The 22,479-nt window shown below is 34.6% G+C and overlaps 2 protein-coding genes across 2 annotated transcripts; one reads left to right on the forward strand and one right to left on the reverse strand.

The window, feature by feature from the left end:
* The first annotated feature begins 5,902 nt into the window (after window positions 1–5,902).
* On the forward strand, window positions 5,903–7,648 carry LOC136777916 (piggyBac transposable element-derived protein 4-like). The gene has a single exon (XM_066734519.1). The coding sequence runs from the start codon at window positions 5,903–5,905 to the stop codon at window positions 7,646–7,648; it is 1,746 nt and encodes a 581-aa protein (XP_066590616.1).
* A 717-nt stretch (window positions 7,649–8,365) lies between these two features.
* On the reverse strand, window positions 8,366–10,033 carry LOC136777988 (general transcription factor II-I repeat domain-containing protein 2B-like). The gene has a single exon (XM_066734617.1). It carries the CDS (start codon window positions 10,031–10,033, stop codon window positions 8,366–8,368), a length of 1,668 nt encoding a protein of 555 aa, XP_066590714.1.
* Window positions 10,034–22,479: the final 12,446 nt, after the last annotated feature.

Below are 22,479 nucleotides of genomic sequence, written 5' to 3' on the forward strand. Positions count from 1 at the left end.
CGGATAATACTACAGCCTATTGTCTAATTATACACGATAAAATTGTACAATATAATCCTCTTACGAATATTGTTAGAAATTAAGTTAGAAATGTAAGTTAAAAAAAACAATTTTTTATTAAATACATAAACATCAAATTTATTAATTCTTTTTATACAAAATACCTATCAAACTGTAGATTTAAATTCCACGTTGTGATATTTTCCTCCTTTGTATAGCATTATTAAATTTTTGGCTGTTGCAGCCTTTTGTAGCTGCTGCAACTGCTCCGTATCCTCCGCCAATTTTGCCATTCTACCAGGCAAGAAAATCCAATCTCCAACTGACAGCTTAACAATAATTTTTATTCCATATTTTGTTATAATTTTTTCCACTTCTAAAATATCGTACTCTTTATTTTCCGTCAAGCTATCTAACTTCACGAAATTCTTCGGAATGACACTTCCCAATTCATTAATTTTATTGAAATTCATTATTTTCTCTATGAAAAAAAGAAAAAAATAATTAGTCTCATTACAGTTAAAAAATCAATTAAATAATGCATTTACTAATCGAATTGAAATTCATTTTTATTTTTATTTAAAAAAAAATATATCCTTACCTTTTTTATGTAACAAACAAACAAACAAGTTTCTTTTCTCTCAATACTCCTGACACAAACTGTAACTGCTTTGCAGAATATTTTTTACAGACTTTTTCTCTCAATACACCTGACACAAACGCTTTGCAGAATACGTTTTTACAGACTGAAGCTTTTTCTTCTTCTGCTGTTCACTTGACTTCTTTGCAAACGATATTATCGTATGTTAAGCGTATTTAATTTCAATTATTGGAAAGGGTAATTTTCTTCTCTTTCTTGCAATGCATTTCCATTGTGATTGACCTATAGGTTTATCACAGTATAACACAATAGGAAAAAATATCACAATACAGTGATTATTCAGAGGGTATAGTGTATCCCTTCTCGATGAAGAAAGAATAGACTCCTAAGTGTTATCAAATGTAACTTTATATTTAAAAACTGAACGACAAAGAGTTTCTCTCGACGAAATTTCTTCAGAGGCTTCATTCAGTCGTCGAACCTCCATCAGTACAGATTGTACAATAGAAAATTAAAAAAAAATGGAAAGTGAACGGGGTTTTGTGAAAAGAAGTCTAGTAGAGGATGATGAAAATCCTGCAGAATCGATGTCGGATTACATCAAGAGAATTAACGATTCTCACAATCGTTATTTTGAAGAATATGAAGCGATGCTTCATCACAATATGCACTTGAACTGTAAGTACTTATTTTTATTTATTTTAAAAGAAAAAACCCACCCATCCATACAGACTGTTTATGTCGTAATACATGAAATAGTGTCAATAAATAGAATCATAAAAGAATTTTACGACACATATTTTTGAAAAAACCGTGAACTATCACACTATTTGACCAATTGTTCTTTTATTCAAAACCAAGAATAACGAAAAAAAAATAATTTTTTTCTTTTTTTTTTACCAGCCATTGATTTAGAGGAGAGGGAGGAAGAAGAAAAGGAGGAGGATGAAGAAGAAGAGGAGGAGGAGGAAGAAGAGGAGGAAGTGATTTTTGTAAGTATACCTGCTTTGTAAAATAGTTATTACAATATCAAAAAAAAAAAATAACAAAATGTTTTCAAATATGTCCCAGGTTAAAAATATGATCACACAAACGGAGTCTGTTGCTGCAAGAACAGAGGCTACGCAAATAGAGCCTCAGATAGATCTCACACCACATTATTGGTGTATAAATTGCAAAAAATTTGGTCACCTACACATCAATTGTTCAATTCCTGAATGGTGTAGCATTTGTAAAAAATATATACATCATGCAATTGAATGTCAGAAAAATGTCTAAAAAAGCATTGTAAATAAAACTTTTTTAATAATTCAATAAATTATAAAAATAAGCATTGTATTTAAATACTCCTTCTCTTTCTCTTTCTCTCTTTCTCTCCTTCTCTCCATCTCTCTCTAAGGCGTCCACTGCTTAACGTAAGAGGGGGGGAGGTCACATGTGTACCCTACGAGTTTAACGTGGGTGACACACACAATGCGCACAACCGCAGAGGGGCCAATTCCCCTACTTCCCCTACACCCGCGGGACCCCGACCCCCTCGCCGATCGGTCTCAGCCGAGGAGTGGGGCAATTCCCCTACTTCCCCTACCTCCGCGGAACCCCGACCCCCTCGCCACCCGGTCATAGAACCATCCTAGCTACTCTACTTACAGATTTCGAATAATATCTTATTTATTTACATTCTTAATTTTGTCTTCTTCCTAAACACACATACATTTTATTTTCATATATAACATTACATTATATCCCTACAGAAAACACTTTCGTGTAAAGAAAAGACGGCAAGAGTAATTTATTTCTTTTTATACAAGACTTTTGATTCCAATAAAAATACTAGCGAAACCAATTTTTACAGAAAGTTAACTCTTAAACAAAAGAAACGGTAGTGTCTCGATGGCAAGTACATTCCGGGAAATATATTCTGTCCAGCATATCAATGAAGGTTTTAAAGGACTTAAGGGGAAATCTGTATATCGACATTACAGAGCGAAATTTGCGCCAAATGGAACGGCCTCATTTCTTAACCGATTTTAACGTTTATCCACCTTTTTGGAAACGCCAGAAGATTATCCAGCGATCTTCGTTGACTGATTTTTCAAATTTCCCTTTTTTTTATATTTTTTAAAAATCTGTCAACGAAGATCGCTAGATAATTTTCTGGCGTTTTCAAAAAGGTGTATAAATGTGAAAATAGGTTAAGAAATTAAACTGTTTCGTTTGGCGCAAATTTGACTAATTTATTGAAATTTACGCAGAGCCGACAATAACAAAGGAGACGCTGGAACCTAGCTTGCCTCCCCATTCGAGCATCGAGGGGGGGAGTAGACTCGCTCTTCACTCGCAACGTCGCTTCCTACTCCGCAGCCTACAATGAATTGCACGGCCTATCTCTAAAATCACGCTACTTTTGCCACGCGGTACGGTCGTATTTCTTATCCAATTACATTGAAATCGGTATGAAAATAATCTTTCATTTATTTCGAAGTGAACCACGTTTTCCAATATTTAATACGACTTTTAGTTCTTTCCTGTTAGCGATAGAAGATGGAAGTGCGCAACGAACTAATCGAGTTGAACAGTGACCGGAATTGTCACGCACTTGCAGCTTCTTCGGTAAAGAGGGAAAAACTATAAGACTTATTTTGTGTGTTTGAAAATTTACAAACTTAGATCACTCTGTACTAAATGTAGGATTCTATTCGTACCAATTTTATTGTAATCGGATAAGAATTAAAATCATACGGCGTGGCAAAAGATAGCGACCATGCATGTATATGGTAAAAATCACGCTACATTTTGCCACGCCGTATGATTGTAATTTTTATCCGATTACAATAAAATTGGTACAAATATAATTCTACATTTATTACAGAGTGATCTACGTTTGTAAATTTTCACACAATAAGTCTTATAGTTCTTTCCCTCTTTACCAAAGAAGTTTCAAGTGCGTGACAATTTCGGTCACTGTTCAACTCGATTAGTTCGTTGCGGACTTCCATCTTCTATCGCTAACAGGAAAGAACTAAAAGTCGTATTAAATATTGGAAAACGTGGTTCACTTTGAAATAAATGAAAGATTATGTTCATACCGATTTCAATGTAATTGGATAAGAATTACGACCGTACAGCTTGGCAAAAGTAGCGTGATTTTTAATATAGGTCGTGCAATTTATTGTAGGCTGCGGAGTGGGGAGCGACGTCGCGAGTGAAGAGCGATTCTACTCCCCCACTCGCTGCTCGAGTGGGGAGACAAGCTAGGTTCCAGCGTTCCCTTTGTTATTGTCGGCCCTGCGTAAATCTCAACAAATTAGTCAAATCTTGCGCCAAACGAAACAGCCTCACTTCTTAGCCGATTTTAATGTTTATACACCTTTTCGGAAACGCCAGAAGATTATCTAGCTATCTCCGTTGGCAGATTTTTAAAAAAATTAAAAACTAATAAAAAAGTGAAATTTGAAAAATCGGCCAACGAAGTTCGCTAGATAATCTTCTGGCGTTTCCAAAAAGGTGGATAAACGTTAAAATCGGTTAAGAAATGAGGCCATTTCGTTTGGCGCAAATTTCGCTCTGTAATGTCGATGTACAGATTCCCTTTAACTTCTCAAGCGGAGAAGGCTTCCCCCACCAATCGGCCTACCTGTACTAGCATCGAACTAGGGTAATAAACCGCAGGCCATAAATAAAGGTAAATCAATTATACCTGTAACTTCAAATGCTAATACAAATCTTAAACTTTTATATTGTTAAGGGGCACACTACCCAGGCGCACTGAAAAATGAATGTTTTTTGGAGAATTTTTTCCTTGAAAACTATTCAATGGATTAAAATGAAATTTTTATTCTTTATTATATATGTTTTGAGATATATTAAAGCAATTTTTATTTTAATTTTTTATACAAAATGTCGTCTTGACAAGCGGTAAACGGAACATGTTTTTTCCGAGGAGCGAATCTGTGTGCACTATAATATTCTCCGAACAGCACCTAGAGTGAAAAAATTTTTTTTTTCGTCAATCGAAATTAGTTTTGCTAGGGAGGTACACACGCTTTTTAAGATTAATAAATAATTAAAATTGTTATTAACTATTTAATGTCGATTTTTAATGATAAAATTTTTAAGAAAGTTCAAACTGACGCCTATTTTCGATAAAAATGAATAATCGTGTGTACTTCCCTAGCAAATCTAATGTAGATTAACGAAAAAAAAATTTTTTTATCCTAGGTGCTGTTTGGAGAATATTATAGTGCACACAGATTCACTCCTCCGAAAAAACATGTTCCGTTTGCCGCTTGTCAAGATGCCATTTTGTATAAAAATTTTAAATAAAGATTGCTTTAATATACCTCAAAACATATATAATAAAGACTAAATATTTCATTTTAATCCATTGAATAGTTTTCAAGGAAAAGTTCTGCAAAAACTTTCATTTTTCAGTGCGCCTCGGTAGCGTAACCCCTTAATTCAGGGCTCGGAACGGTTTGCAACTTTCGGCTGATTTCCAAGCTCTATCCCCTCCACCAAGTCACGTGGGCTCGCAGTCGCTGGTCGTAGCTGGGCGCGTAAAACAGCCAGGGGCGGCACACGCAATTCTGGAACAAATAAAACACATGGGACCAAATTACTGTTTATCAGCAATAGTATAAAAAAATTAACATTTATTGGCTCAACGTTATTCTAAATATAGTATTACCAAATAATAAGTCGAAAGTGTGTTACACTAATGTAATTAGTTGATTTTAATAAACATTAAATTTATTCGATCTATAAAAGAATAGTGCTATGGCCCTGCGTGTTGAATTTATAACTATTAAAAGTACGCACAAATTGCAGTATTATTTTCCCTATTGTAGTTCTGCTGCTAAAAATAAATATACGTACGAATACAATACTATTTACCATTCCTTTCGCACGAAAGTTTTTTATATCTGTAATTATATACTTATATGTATGCTTTAACCCTCAACGGGTACACAGGGTAAAATTTACCCAATCGCAATTTCCCTCAAAGCTATATTTTAATATAGAGGAAAAAGAGGGTATTGCAAATCTATTGAAAAAATCAGTTATTAGGAGCTCTCCTATAAACATCTAAGACCGGCTACATTTTGTTAACAGTATTTCATTTGCAAGGTAATAAAAAAATTGTGCGGGTAAAATTAACCCTGTGTACCCGTTGTGTCCCAATATTGGCAGACTTCCGGACAGCAAAAAGGTAAGCACTAATATACTATACTCATTACTAATCTTAAGATATATATTTACTTTTATTTATATTGATTCGTATATAGTTTAAAAGAAACAATGAGACGTTCTGTTAGACTAGCAGCCCAGTTAGCAGCTGCAGAAATGCAAAATGCTTGTACATCAGATGAAGAAATTTCTAATGCTAGCGACGTAGAATGTGATGAGGATATTACAATTGAACAAAGTGATAGTTGTTCAGAACAGAGCATTTCGGAGAGTGAATGGCCTACTACTTCAAAACCCAAGCGCGGTCGGCCGTCACTTCTCCGCGCAAAAAACTGCACATGGTCAGTTACACCTGTCTCGTCAACAACTATGTCTAAAAACTTAAGAAATTCAATTGATAGAGAGTCGATTATACCATCTCCAAAAGAGGCTGCTCTTCAAATAAAGTCACCCTTGGAAGCGTGGAGTCTTTTGATGTCCGAAAATATAATTGACAAAATCGTTAAATTTACTAATATTGAGCTTTTACAATATACTGCGGCAAATAATGTATCAGATCATATAGTTATCAAAACTATTGACAAAATTGAAATAAAAGCATTCTTTGGGTTGCTGTACTATTCAGGCCTATTTAAAGTAAATCGTACGGATATCGAAGATCTTTGGTCGGTTCATTCGTTATCATTATTTCGTGCTACAATGACGTACCGTAGATTCAAAATTATTTTGAGGTGTATTAGGTTTGACGATAAAGAAACCCGAAAAGAACGTCTGCAAAATGATAAATTTGCTCATATTCGAGAATGTTGGGATATGTTCATTTCTAATTGCAAAAATTATTACGAACCTGGGAAAAATGTTACAATAGATGAGCAACTATTATCATTTCGTGGTCGATGCTCATTCAAAATTTATATACCTTCAAAACCTGACAGGTATGGTTTGAAAATCGTTTCTATACACGATGCTGAAACACATTATATGTTTGATGCTTTACCGTATACTGGTACCGTTGTTAACAAAGAGCCAACTGAAAGTGTTCCAGCTTACTTCGTGCGAAAGTTATGTGAGAGTATCTCTGGTTCAAATCGGAATATTACTGCTGATAATTGGTTTACCAGTTTGCCAATTGTTGAAAAATTGTCTGATTCAAATCTAACATACGTCGGAACTATCCGCAAAAATAAACAGGAGATTCCTGAGTCATTCAAGCGCGCACCTGCAGATAATTCAGATGCTCAATTTGCTTTTCGAAAAAATATGACTCTTCTTTCATATTATCCAAAAAAGAAAAACAAAAAGGTGGTTTTATTATTATCATCACTTCATAAAGATCGTGGAATTGACGCAGAAACAAATAAGCCCAACATCGTTGTTTTTTACAACAAAACTAAGGGAGGGGTGGATAGTTTTGACAAAAAATGTCACGATTATTCTGTTGCACGGCGAACTCAGCGATGGCCTCTACGATTTATGTACGGTATGCTAGACCAATGCAATGTAAACGCACATATTTTGCACAATTTCTGCGAGAACAATTCTATGCTTTCGCGAAAAAAATTTGTTCTAGAACTTGCTATGTCACTTGTTAAACCTCTCTTGACTTTGCGGTTAACACTTCCGACATTACGCATTTCCGTACGCAATTTAATTGAACAATTTATTCCAAATGAAGAACGCTTTGAGAATCAATTAATCGAAGACGAGCTTCCAACAAATTTACATGAAAAACCAAAGCGTTGTCAGCTTTGTCCCTATTCAAGTGATAGAAAATCGCGTGCCTTTTGTATACGTTGTCGTAAAACCATGTGCAAGGAACATGTGGCTAAGATTTGCACTATATGCGAAAAAAAATAATTATTTAAGTTTTTTTAATGTATAAGAACAGAAAAATTGTTTATTTTGTTAATTAATAATAACTTTTATTTTTTAAATGTTTATTAACTTTAAAAAGCACTTATAACTATTACTTGCTAATATATAGAAGATAATAATCTTATATAGAAGAAATAAAGTACCGTACAAATGATTCAAATTCTATCACTTTTTAAATTGTCATAAAAAATAAAAAAATTTTTATAATCGTAAAAAGATGTTAATTACTTTAAAGTATAGCTCTTTATCTTCAAAATAGTATATATATTTGTTAGTTTATTGTTTATCTTTACTAATAAAATATTACTTAGAACAGAAAAAGGTTTTTTAAAAACATATCGTTTTATTTTTCAGTAAATCTAAAAAAATTTCATAAATTTATAACGTTTTATGTTCTCATTATCTTCTTTAAACTATGGTAAGTAGTTTAAAAAAAAATTCCAACATACATTAATTTGGAGCCGAGATATAAACGTTTGAATTTCGGTAAGGTAAAATTTACCCTGTGTACCCGTAACATTACATTTTCAAAGTGTACCCGTTGAGGGTTAATGTTGTAGACTGTTTCAAGGATCAAATGACAGATTCTTAATAGATTTCCACATCACCCAGGAGGTACTATTAATGATGCATTTTTTTTGTAAGTGGTATCCCCAATAGGTCTAATCCACTGTAATTGACAACAAGAGAAGTTAAAACTTAATTTGGTTTATATGTTGTGACTGGAGGAACTAACGAAAAAGTATCTATTTCGATGTTAGTTAAATATGTTCTCATAAGAGCAGTCAAAGTGGAATCATTCATGGAAGACCGTAAATCATTCTTGATTTGTTTCATTTTAGAAAACGAACATTCACACAAATAGGTGGATCCAAACATAGAAAATATCCTGAGCCCAAAACTTCTTAGAAAAGGATATTTGTCTTTTGGCAAGGTTTTAAAAATTTCTAATGAGTTCTGAAATTTATTTTTTAAATAATGTAAAGAAATATCATTTTGTAAGTCGCAAAGTTCTTCCCGTAAGATCACATTTTGCTCTTCAATAGGTACAAAGAAGACATTTTCATATAAAATTAAATCCTTTCTAAGAGCTTGCAAATCTTTAAAACGAGTAGTGAATTCTTCAATAATCGATTGAAGGATATAAAAGTGTTTCTTAAAGTCGCATGTATTTGGAGCAGATTCTTCCAGTAAATATTTACATGCGGGAAAGTGATAAAAGCTATTATGTATTAAATCATGCATAAGCATATTTAATTTTGCTATGAAGGAATCGATATGACTGACTAATTGAGAACTAGATTGTTCTGATGTTTGCAATTTATAATTCAAGGTGTTAAGATGATTTGTTAAATCTGTTATTAATGCTAGCTCACAAAGGGAATCTATATCTTCTAAAAATGATTTGAACTCATTATACATTGCTGATGCCATTGCTATAATTTGCAAGAACATCATTATTTCATTCTTTAAAGCGAGAAACCTTTCTAAACATTGCCCTGCACTAAGCCAACGAACATCAGAATATAAAGGTATATCCTTATAGAGTGAATCATGCTCAGCTAAAAATAATTTAAATTGACGATGAGTTAATGATCTATTTCCTCCTTTAATGAAATTTATAATTTTTGTGACCATTTTCATTGCAGCAGTAATCTTTATTGCTTTGCCACATAATGCTTCTTGATGAATAATGCAATGGATTAAAGGAACTTTTATATTTCTTTGAAATAGCTGCCCAGCAAATCCTTTTCTAGTTCCTACCATAGACGATGCACCATCCGTAACGATACATGAACACTTGGAAAAATTAATATTAAATTTTTCAAAAGTGTTTTCTACCGTACTAAAAATATCTGCGCCTGTCGTTGTACCATGTAACGGGAAGAAATCTAATAACTCTTTAGTATAAGAAAAGTCATCTCCTACAATGCGCACAAATATACTTAATTGACTGACATGACGGTTGTCAGTACTTTCGTTGAGGTACAATGAAAAATATACACACGACTGTAGCAGAGATTTAAATTTTTCTTCAATAGAACCAGCTATTACTTGCACTCTGGTAGCAACCGTTTTATCGCTCAATGGAATTTGAAGAACATCATCAACCGTCAAAGATCCTCCAAATGCATTTACTGCTTTAAGAAGACACGATTTAATAAATTCGCCATCAACAAAAGGCTTACCACGTTGAGCAATAAGCAAAGAAATATCGTAGGAAGCTTTACGAGCAAATGAGGATGTTTGGGCAACAATATCCAAATTTGGAGGTTCATCAGAATATTGTTTAAGAACTAGTTTCAATCGTTCTATTAAATTTCGTCTTTCATCATCTTTATAAATTGAATAATTATATTTCGACATGTGCTTTGAAAAATAATGTTTTTCTATAGTAAATGTAGAAACAATGGATGGCTCATAATGGCAAATCAGACATACCGTTTTGTTGGATATATAAGCGAAGATTTTGTCTTCTCAGCAACTGTTGACACGCTGCTTATATTTTTGATTTCCACTCATTTTATCACTCTAACTGTCAATAAATTAGAGAATTCACAACACAAAACCAGCAAAATCAAGGAAGAAATCGATATTACTTGCTATTAAAAGAAACAAATTTTGATGAACAAAAGAAAGAAGATTTATTTCGACCTCTAAATTACAAAATCGTACAACCGGAGACCTAATCGAGTAACCCGTTCTAATGACCGTTTATTGTGACTCTTTAAACGGCAATAATCATCTATCGAACAACTGCTGATATTTGGCTATGTCAATAATATTGTTGTTATACTGAAAAAGTTCATTGGGAGACTGAAAATGATACTAAAATATTTAAATCTTCTAGTCAACCTTCTGAGTATAATAACAACACAGGGTGTTCGTTACAAAAGTTTCCAGCTGATTATTTCGTAATCCAATAATTTTTCAAAAAATGTTTCATACAAAAGTTTTATGGTTCAAAAGGGGACATAAAATATTATCATTTGATTGATTTTCAAATTGTGTTTGAAAAACATATGAAGGTCACCTTGAATTTTTTAAATAACCTACTATATTTTATTGCATATTCTTTTAGCTTAATTCAAGAGGTTTTCAAAACACTATATGAAAGTAACATTCCTTCTAGCAGTTCACTAGATATATCAAATTAAAATTATATGTAGGTGTGAATTTGCTTAAAATAGTGTGTGTAAAGTTATACACATTTTCATAAAATCGCGTCTTATTTATCATTAAAAACCAGCGAAAGTTTCATAATTTCTTACAAAACAAAAAATATGCATTCTCCTTGTGAATTAGCTTTAATAATAATAGCTTAACGAATCACCTTCATAATGTCAATTATTAATTGCAAACGTCAAAACAGTCTATTTCTCAGTTGGTCAGACGTATTAATTCCTTCGGTGCAAATTTTAATGTATGTTTATGCATGCTTTAGTATTTAATACTATTCCTCACATTGCCGTCTGTAAATATTTACTTCAAGAATCTGCTCCAAATACTTGCAACTTTAAGAAGCAATTCTACAGGGTCTTTTCCTAACAGTGGAGCATAGGAGATTCGTGTTAGTTGACTATAGCACTCGGAATGATGGAATCTGAGAGCGCTGATTGGTCAATATTACATAGTACCAACAGATAATAAATCGTTACCAATAGTTGGGTACAAAAAATGAGATTCATCCGCCATATTGGTGTGGAGAAATGTTTACATGCTAATCCTAGCAGAAAGAGGTGTAAAATGGAGAAATGTCAAATGGTAAGGTTACTAATGTAAAAATTGAAAAAAATGAATGGAAAGTATGAATATTCTTCATTTTCCTTCAAAGTATTCAATTTTTACTTTAGTAATGACAACATTTGACATTTTTCCATTTTACACCTCTTTCTGCTACGATTAGCATGTAAACATTTCTCCACACCAAAATGGCGGATGAATCTCATTTTTCGTATCCATCTATTGGTAACGGCCTATTATATGTTGGTACTACGCAATATTGACCAATCAGCGCTCTCAGATTCCATCATTCCGAGTGCTATAGTCAACTAACACGAATCTCCTATGCTCCGCTGTTAGGAAAAGACCCTGTATGTCTTTTCAGAAATTTTAGGCGCAAAATTTTTTCTGTTTAAATCTACCTATTTGCGTGAATATGTTTACTTTCGAAACTGAAACAAATTAAAAATGATTTACGATTTTCCGTAAATGATTCTACTTTGGCTACTCTTATGAAAACCTATTTGACTAACGCAGCGAGATAGATACTTCTTTCATATTTCCTCCAATCACAACATATAAACCAAATTAATTTTTAATTTCTCGTGTTGTTAATTACAGTGGATTAAACCTACTGGGGATACTACTTAAAAAAGATGCATCATTAAAAGTACCTCCCGGGTGATGTGGAAATCTATTAAGAATCTGTCATTTGATTATTGAAACTGTCTACATCATTAAAGTAGATAGGTATGTAAGTACAGGTATATCTTTCATGTAAAAAAAATGGTAAATATTATTCTATTTGTACGCATATGTATTTTTAGCAGCAGAACTACAATATGGAAAATAATGCTACAATTTGCGTACTTTTAATAGTTACAAATTCGATACACAGGACCATAGCACTATTCTTTTATAGATCGAATAAATTTAATGTTTATTAAAATCAAATAGTTACATTAGTGTAACACTTTCGACTTATATTATTTTTAATACTATATTTAAAATGACGTTAAGCCTATAAATGGTACATAATTTATACTAATGTAACATTTTTATTCATATGGAATTTTTTCAGCATAAACAATATTACTATTGCTGATAAACATTAATTTGGTACCACGTGTTTTATCTGAACCATAATAATTACGTGCGCCGCACCTGGCTTAAGCTTGCGCGCGCAGCTACGACCAGCGACTGCGAGCCCACGTGACTTGGTGGAGGGGATAGAGCTTGGAAATCAGCCGAAAGTTGCAAACCGTTCCGAGCCCTGGCTTAGGCTATAATATATTATATGATAGTATTTATGGAACACTCGCATTACATTTGAAGTAAGCTATACTGTGCTCGTCACAAACAGGCTTCTGACAAAGGGAACATTCTTTTCTGGATTCCTCGACCTTATGTATAAATTTGTTTACAGACACAAAATCGGAATTTAAGTATGAAAAATATTACAAACATTTCGACTTTAATGCCTATTAAATACATATAAATTATATAAAGCTTAATTTTTTACAGATAAAGTCGAAGAATGGAAAAAAGTGTAGTGGGTACCCGGATACCCTGGGTGGACAACAACGTTGGTAAGGCTAGGTGGGCACATAAGGGTTAAATAATACATTCCCCCCTAAAAGAGTAGATTAGCCAATTAACGCCGTGTTTAGTCTCATTTTCATCATAAAAATGTAAGCACTGCCTTAATAATAATTTCAAAAATGTTTAATTGACAATATAAAAGTTTAAGATTTGTATTAGCATTTGAAGCTACAGGTATAATTGATTTGCCTTTATTTATGGCCTGCGATTTATTACCCTAAGCTCGATGCTACTTCAGGTAGGCCGCTTGGTGGGGGAAGCCTTCTCCGCTTGGAAAGTAAGGTCCTTTAAAACCTTTGTTGATATGTTGGCAATGATCGCATATTTTCACCCAGAGTAACTGTTTACATATACAAGCCGCCGTATCCGTGTGATGGGACAAACGTTGTCACTTCACACGGATACGGCGGTTGTATGTGTGAAAAGTTACACTGAGTGGAAATATGCGATCACTGTAGGTTGGATAGAATATATTACCCGGAGTGTACAATGACCGGCAGAAATGGCGGCCCTTGATGCGTTTAGGAACCGCATTTTAGGATCCATCACTGTATACTCTATTCTGCTAGGCGGAGATAGGGGAATGGAACGCGATAACTATAGTAGTTAGTTTATCTCGCTCTAAATGCGTGAGTGCGAGAGAGAGAGCTTTATACGGCATAGCAGGGCAAGCCAGGCGTCCCGAGGCTTATTTCTATCTGTGCCATTGCCTATGGCTATCTCTCTCGCTCGGTAAGAATCATTCGTCCGTCCTTGTTTAGGTCAGTGCTACGCCAATGGATACTCTCTAAAGAAGATTTTCTCAGGCGACACCATTGAAGACTGCGATTACAGCGGGGATTTTAAAATACTGTGCACCTGTCACTGTCAAACGTCAGTATGAAAGATTATTGTCGCTTACAGCGTTTGGTGCAATTAACATTATAAATCTGGATTATTATGTGATATTCTGTAATGCACATATATATATACATATGTTAATTTACTTTTAATTTTTTAAACCAATAAGTTATTGGCATTATAGAAGAAACTCATTTAAATATAATAATATACTGGTTTCCACTTATGTAACTTTTCTTGTAAATATAACATAATTTTAATTAATAAAATTCACTCGTTTATTAATCAGACTAAGAAGAGTTATTTCTTTTAAATTTTAACATGTATAGAATAATATCCTAAACGCGCACACTTAACTAATTATTATTAGAGAAATATTTTTATAATCGTTACACATTGATAATAATATATCTCAATATCCTTCAGTTTAAAATATCATTTACATTGAAGAAATCTTGATCAATGGTCATGAAGAGTTCGTGGCTCAATGGCTAGGTCGCTTGCCTCGAAGATTAGTTAGAGCGCTTTTGTCGGTGGTTCGAATCCCGCGGGAGATATTTTGTTTTTCGTTTTAAAAGTCGTGAAACGTGGGAAACGGTGATCTGGACCGATGAAAAGGTTTTTGTATCATCCGTTGACCGATGTTTTCTTCACGTCTGGAGGCCCAGCAATTCTCGGATGAAACCCGAATACGTCGTTCAGAGTGATCGCTCTGAACGAATCACGTATGGCGTTTGGGGGTGGGTGTCAGGAGGCACGATAGGTGAATTGGTTGAGGTTCCTCCTAAGATGTCTTCTGCAGACTACATTACGATCCTTGAAGAGGTGCTTCTTCCAAGTGTTCGTGCTGTGTATTCTGCCGAAGATATGCCAATAATCCGTGTAGTGCAGGATAATTCTGCAGTTCACACTTCACACACCACTCGTGATTGGTTAGGGGATCATCCGGAAATCCAACTGGTCCAGTGGCCGGCCAAGAGTCCGGATTTAAATATTATAGAAAACGTTTGGGCGAGAATGACCAAGAAATGGGTCGTGCCAAGGGAGATGACGAAAGCAGCAGTGCTTGAGAATGCAAGAGCTGTGTGGGAAGGCCTACGGCATGAACCACAGTTTCTTGAAAACTTAATTGAATCGATTCCAAATCGACTCAATCAAGTTATTGACCGGCGCGGATATTGGACTGACTACTAGACGAACTGACGTTACGTAGGACATACAATTTTGACAAAAATTAGGAAGCTCTAGCCGTGTCTGACTAACTGCCCTTTTCAGGGCAAAATAAACTTTTCAAAATATGTTTGGAAGCAGTAGCAATGCTTCCAAATAATTAACAAAAAAAAAGATAGTAATGCTTTTAAAACGAAAAAAAAAAAATATCTCCCGCGGGATTCGAACCACCGACAAAAGCGCTCTAACTAATCTTCGAGGCAAGCGACCTAGCCACTGAGCCACGAACTCTTCATGACCATTGATCAAGATTTCTTCAATGTAAATGATATTTTAAACTGAAGGATATTGAGATATATTATTATCAATGTGTAACGATTATAAAAATATTTCTCTAATAATAATTAGTTAAGTGTGCGCGTTTAGGATATTATTCTATACATGTTAAAATTTAAAAGAAATAACTCTTCTTAGTCTGATTAATAAACGAGTGAATTTTATTAATTAAAATTATGTTATATTTACAAGAAAAGTTACATAAGTGGAAACCAGTATATTATTATATTTAAATGAGTTTCTTCTATAATGCCAATAACTTATTGGTTTAAAAAATTAAAAGTAAATTAACATATGTATATATATATGTGCATTACAGAATATCACATAATAATCCAGATTTATAATGTTAATTGCACCAAACGCTGTAAGCGACAATAATCTTTCATACTGACGTTTGACAGTGACAGGTGCACAGTATTTTAAAATCCCCGCTGTAATCGCAGTCTTCAATGGTGTCGCCTGAGAAAATCTTCTTTAGAGAGTATCCATTGGCGTAGAACTGACCTAAACAAGGACGGACGAATGATTCTTACCGAGCGAGAGAGATAGCCATAGGCAATGGCACAGATAGAAATAAGCCTCGGGACGCCTGGCTTGCCCTGCTATGCCGTATAAAGCTCTCTCTCTCGCACTCACGCATTTAGAGCGAGATAAACTAACTACTATAGTTATCGCATTCCATTCCCCTATCTCCGCCTAGCAGAATAGAGTATACAGTGAAGGATCCTAAAATGCGGTTCCTAAACGCATCAAGGGACGCCATTTCTGCCGGTCATTGTACACATATGTATATATAGTTGAGCGCTACCGTGTAACTTATACAGTAATTTTAGCCGTCCCAATTTTTAAATCGATATATCTCTGTGAATATGCATTGTCATGATTTAACCATAGCTTATCTTAAGAAGGTTTTCAAAGAGCTTTCGAATGAGACCTCGAACATTAAAAACGGTTCACGCAATCCAAGGATCTCATACTCTGTTGTTTATATATATTGAAAAATTTCAGATTGTAAAATGATCAGTAAAACAAATATTTTAAAAGGGAATGAGCCAAAGATAGTACAAATTAAAAACTATATAAATCCAAATGAAATATAAGTTTTAGTAATATACATATACACTGCAGGCCAAAAGTTTAGGACCACTTGGTAAAATTGTCAAAATGACAGACTCTTCTTTAAGTGCGTGTAGTTTGGCAATCCTAAGATGTAGAATAACTTTAAGAATATAGTCGTCAAGCTTATTAAATTCCGCGTCTTACCACATTGATTTGACCTAAAAAATTCTAATGGGTGTCTGTATTAAAGGTGAGAGATAACATACAATTTTTGATGTCTCTTTATATATGGATATCCAATTTCAATGACTTGCACCGGGTATAGTAATAGTCTTACGAATTTAAAACTTAAGTAAGTGAAAGCTTGAAACATAAGCTTTCATTTAAGACCAAAAACATATAAGAATTGTTATTTGGTCCGCAGTTATTTGAAAATTAGTCGAGCAGTGCGCGACCAGTATTTTATCCGCAAAACATTTGCTCGCTAAGCTCTAAGAACAAATGCAGGTCAGTATAAACTATGAGTGCCAAACGGGTACCACTTTTAATTTTCTTTATTTTAATTATTAATAACACTACGTATTTCAATCCAATCAATAAAAGTATAAATATGTTAATTATATTTAAGCTTTCATTGATTTATTTGAAACCGTAAAATAGTAGTTAATCAAATTAAAGAAAAGTTAAACGTGGTTCCCCTTTTTGGCACCCATAATTTATACCGACCTGAATTTGTTTCAAGAGCTTAGCGAGCAGATGTTTTACGGAAAAAATGCTGGCCGTACACTGCTTCATTAATTATCAAATAACTGCGGGCCTAATACAAATTTATAAACGTTTTTGGACTTGAATGAAAGCTAAAGATTCAACCTTTCACCTATTTGAATTTCAAATGCCTCAGACAATTATTATGAACGGTGTAAAGAATTGAAATTTGATATACATAAATAAAGAGACGTCAAAAATGTTGTCAAGTTCCTCTCCTTTAACACAGGCACCCATTAGATTTTATCAGGTCAAATCAATGTAGTAGGACGCTGAATTTAATAAGCTTAACGACAGTATCCTTAAATTTGTTCTACCTCTTAGGGTTGCCAAACTACACGCACTTAAAGGAGAGTCTGTCTTTTTGGCAATTTCACCAAGTGGTCCTAAACTTTTGGCCTGCAGTGTATATTAGGGTGTCCGTTAAAAAGGCATTATTTTGTTTGTTTGTTAACTATATCTAACTTGGTATAGAATTAGATAAAAATGAGGTTTGCAAGAGTCTAGCCGATTTAGGCGGTAAAAACCCGTGCCACCGAAGGTTTGAAGATAAAAACGAGATTTCGCATAGAAAAATGATGTATTGTGACAATATTGCATGTCATTTCTTCATTCTTCAAACATTTGACACAATGATATAACTTTTGTTATCTTACATGTCTCTGAATATGAATCCATAGTGAAATTTATTATTTGACTTGTTACAATCTTCATTTCCCGTGTTCATATTTTTTTTTAAATAAAGATATGTAATATAAATTCATTATAGACATATCTTGAATATTTTCTCTCTCTTTGCCTCGCCATCTCCGCCCCTCTTCGTTCTGACATTTCTGAATATGATAAGATTATGTAAATATTTTTTTAAATTCTTTTTAGCATGAGTTTCATGGGTTTATGCTGTTAAAAATAATTGATTTATGATGGCAAATCCTTTTATTCCTGTGTCTTCTGTAGATTCTCTATCTTTTTTTCTCTTTCTCTTTCTATTAATTCGAAATGATTAGTTTTTAAGTTAAAAGTAGAGCCTGTAAGCTCTACCTTAAGGATATACTGAATGTACTTTTCATTTCTCTTAAAATTTAAATATTTTTGATAATGCGGTCTTACATATATTTAGATAGAATTTTTGGTAAAATTAATATATCTTAGTGTAAGATATATTAATTTTACCAAAAATTCTATCTAAATATATGTAAGACCGCATTATCAAAAATATTTAAATTTTAAGAGAAATGAAAAGTACATTCAGTATATCCTTAGGGTAGAGCTTACAGGCTCTACTTTTAACTTAAAAACTAATCATTTCGAATTAATAGAAAGAGAAAGAGAAAAAAAGATAGAGAATCTACAGAAGACACAGGAATAAAAGGATTTGCCATCATAAATCAATTATTTTTAACAGCATAAACCCATGAAACTCATGCTAAAAAGAATTTAAAAAAATATTTACATAATCTTATCATATTCAGAAATGTCAGAACGAAGAGGGGCGGAGATGGCGAGGCAAAGAGAGAGAAATTATTCAAGATATGTCTATAATGAATTTATATTACATATCTTTATTTAAAAAAAAATATGAACACGGGAAATGAAGATTGTAACAAGTCAAATAATAAATTTCACTATGGATTCATATTCAGAGACCTTTAAAATAACAAAAGTTACATCATTGTGTCAAATGTTTGAAGAATGAAAAAATTACATGCAAAATAGTCACAATATATCATTTTTCTATGCGAAATCTCGTTTTTAACTTCAAACCTTCGGTGGCACTGGTTTTTACCACCTAAATCGGATAGACTCTTGCAAACCTCATTTGTCTCTGATTCTATACCAAGTTAGATATAGTTAACAAAAAAAAAATAATGCCTTTTTAACGGACACCCTAATATATATATTTATTATTTTCAAAAAGTGCGAGCTTATAAATACTAATTAATATTTTTTTCTCGATGTAATTGCATGTAAAATTGAATAATTCATGTACAATAAATTCTTACATGTATTCCAGGTACAATAAATAATAATCGAGATTTATGTAAAACTTAAATGATCGCAATTTTATTTTTGTACCACCATAAATAAATACTTTAATTCCAATTAAACGTACTTTCCTTATCTGCATATTCCAACATTTAGACACGTACTATACAGCAATTAAGTTTAGCCATTCCAACTTGTAATTGCGATTAGTAGCGCATAAGATATTTTGCGAGAACTGTTTAAAAATCCATTGATTAAGGGTTTCTTATTTAAGTCATAAATTAACTATATATATTGTAATGGATTCTTCTACCACAGTAGTATATCTATGTCACCACAGCGGGTGTACGAATTTCTGAACAATCTTTTTCCCTAGATGTAGTGGAGGTAAATATCTGAAGGTACTTTTTCCCCTAGATCCTAGTGGCGGCGCCTGGCGGCGAGTATAGTAAATTTTTGTGTGTGGCGCCGCCTGGCGGCTTGTCGAGTAATTATTTATTTAATGGGGGCACGGCTAGGTGGCGGCGTGCGCGAGGGCCCCAGCCCCCGCTGCAGCCCGGGCTGTGAGGGTGGTATATTTAAAAAGTATGTTTAAAAAAGTTGGATATTTTTTTGGGGGGGGGGGGGTTGGTATTGCTGGAGGGGTTGGGGGAGCGAGGTAAAGTTTATTTCCTACCTCTGTTACTTGTAACGTAGGGGTCAGCCACCTTGCCGAACCAAAGTAGATTGTACGCGTCCGTGTGCAATACCGGTAGTATTGCACATTGCTGACACCCGGACTTCTTTTCCGGAAATGCGTCAAACCTTAGGCGTCGGCCGCGGATGTGGAGACTTTTTGGTTGTCATGTGTCGAAAGATCATGGCGCTACTGACGACACATGACCTATTAAGCCTCCTACATATATGCGAGTTCTGCGACCCTCAAGTCGAGTCTTATTCTGTGCAAGCTTAGCCGCTGCCGCATCATCCGCGTTCCAAGGTCGTAACTCTAGTGTCCGTTCCACGGGAGCAGAGTACTCCACCGTATTCTAACAAACCTCTTGCCCAGTCGCCGTGTACTGGTAGTTAAGTCTAGTAATAGTAAATCCGAACCAAGTCGTGTAGTGATCATCACGAGTGTGTATCTTTCAGTCGTACCTAACACGTACCGTTCTGAAAGATAACAACAACTACTACGAACTGATCATAGTTAACTAGTGCGAGTAACCCACAAACATAAGAGAGTCTAGTCTCTCTAATAGTTGTGACGAATAGTCAATAAGCCTGCGAATGCTGTTCCAGCATAATTAGCGTTTACTGTAAGTATAATTGTAATACCTGAAAATACATAGTTTTGTGTCAAATCAGCTGTTCCAACATATGTTTATACATACTATAATTCACCCCGAATCTTGCCAACTCATTACATTCTTACCGCTCGGAGTGTAATACTTTAGTATATTGTACTGTGAGTCGCAAAGCTCAGTCGGTGTTTCTACTGACCCAGACTGTAGTGTCAAGTCAGCCGAAACTCGACCGATAGGCGGCCACGACTACCCAGTACGTAACATACTCTAAAAAAAAAAGATACTGTGAACTAATGGTTCATACTTGTAAGGTGGTGTGGCCGAGCGGTCTAAGGCACTGGTATAAACGAGAAACCAGTATAAAAGTCCCCCTACGATTGTGTGGGATACTCGTGGGTTCGAATCCCACCGCCACTGAAAACTTTTTTTCTCTCTCACAAAGTCATCACGCGTGTGCGTGCGTTAGACATTCCTTTTAGGAAATTTTTTTTGTGAAAGTGGGAAAGATAGTGATGGAGAGGGAGAGAGAGGGGAGAATAAATACTGCTAATTTCCAGATATGCGTACACGTTTCATCCTGTCAATCTAAAAAAATGTTTTTCGTTAATAACAGATTTTTATTTGGTATTGCACACACAAAAATACGTGTAGCTCCTTCTTTCCTCTTCTCCTTCAATGAAGAGTGTGATAATATCAATCAAAATAAAATCATAAAATTTTTATGAGGTATTGCGCACCCACAAAAAAACACGTGTAGCTCATTCTTTCCTCTTCTCCTTCAATGAAGAGTGTGATAATGTCAATCAAAATAAAATCATTAGAATTTTATATGGTATTGCACACCCAAAAAACACGTGTAGCTCCTTCCTTCCTCTTCTTCTTCAATGAGGAGTGTGATAATGTCAATCAAAATCAAGTGAAGAAAAAATGAAAGAGGAGAAATATAGGTTTTTCCACCTTTTTCTCTTCAAGAGAGAAAAAAGTGTGATAATGACAATGAAAATAATGTGAAAACAAAGGAATGAGAAGAGAGAAAATTCATTAATCATGTAAAATTATGTCAGCTTTTTCCTCTTTACCTATCTAAACTTCTGCAGTTTATGATAAGAAGCTGACGTATAAATATGTGATAAAAGAGAAACATTATGCAGCGCTGCTGCTGTTGCGTGGGCAAGTTAAAACTGCGAAATAAGACATAATAAGTGAGCGAGTTGAGGACTTTCGCTTCCGGTTGCGTGAATGGTGGAATGGTGTGAGTGTGAGAGAGAGAAGTGAGGAAAAAGGAAGAATTTGGGTGAGAGTGAGGAGCAGAAAAGAGTGAGGAAAGGGAGAGGGAGAAAAAGCGGAAAGGAGGGTTAAAAAAGAGGAGAGTGGGAAGCAGAAGCGGGAAGCGGAAGGAGCAGCAAAGGTAGGGGATATTTTTGGAGGTTAGGTGAAGGGATAGAAAAAGGAAAGATAGAGCGGGAAAGGAAAGATAAGAAAGTGACACCTGTAGGAGAAAGTAAGAGGAAGAAAGGTCGGTAAGGTAGGGAGTGAAGAGATCTAAGGCGGGAAAGAAAGAAAAGGCAAAGTAAGGAGATGGAAGGAAGGGAATATGAAGGAAGGGGAAAAGAAAGGGAGAAATTAAGCTTAGGGAAGCTGGGAAAAGGGGAAAGTGGAGGGGAGAGGGGTAGAGCGGGAAGTACGGGAAGTATAGAGGAGTATATGAGGGGGAAGAGAAAGGATAGAGAGGAGGAAGTGGGGGAAGGATGGGTATTTCAAAAGAGTGCGAAGATGGGAAGAACGCCGGAGAAAGGAATGGAGAGAGGGATGGAAAAAATAATGGAGGCGCTCAATGAGATTAGGGGGAAAATGGAGGGATGGGAGGAGGGAAAAAAGGAAATAATAAGAAAGATGGAGGAGGTGAGAGGGGAGATGGAGAAAGATAGAAAGGAGTGGAGAGGGGAGATAGGGGAATTAAAGAAAAGGATGGAAAAAATGGAAAGAAAAGAAAAGGAGAATGGAGAGGAAGAAGAAAAGGGAAACGAGGAAAGATGAAAGGAG

Source organism: Prorops nasuta, unplaced genomic scaffold (genome assembly GCF_024137725.1).
Source record: "Prorops nasuta isolate Cenicafe-Biocafe unplaced genomic scaffold, Cenicafe_Pnas_1.2 PNAS00001, whole genome shotgun sequence".
Classification (NCBI taxonomy): Eukaryota; Metazoa; Arthropoda; class Insecta; order Hymenoptera; family Bethylidae; genus Prorops; species Prorops nasuta.

What these genes read in the sequence shown, in the direction of transcription:
- LOC136777916 (XM_066734519.1), top strand. Translation starts at nt 5,903, where the DNA reads ATGAGACGTTCTGTTAGACTAGCAGCCCAGTTAGCAGCTGCAGAAATG.
- LOC136777988 (XM_066734617.1), bottom strand. Translation starts at nt 10,033, where the DNA reads ATGTCGAAATATAATTATTCAATTTATAAAGATGATGAAAGACGAAAT.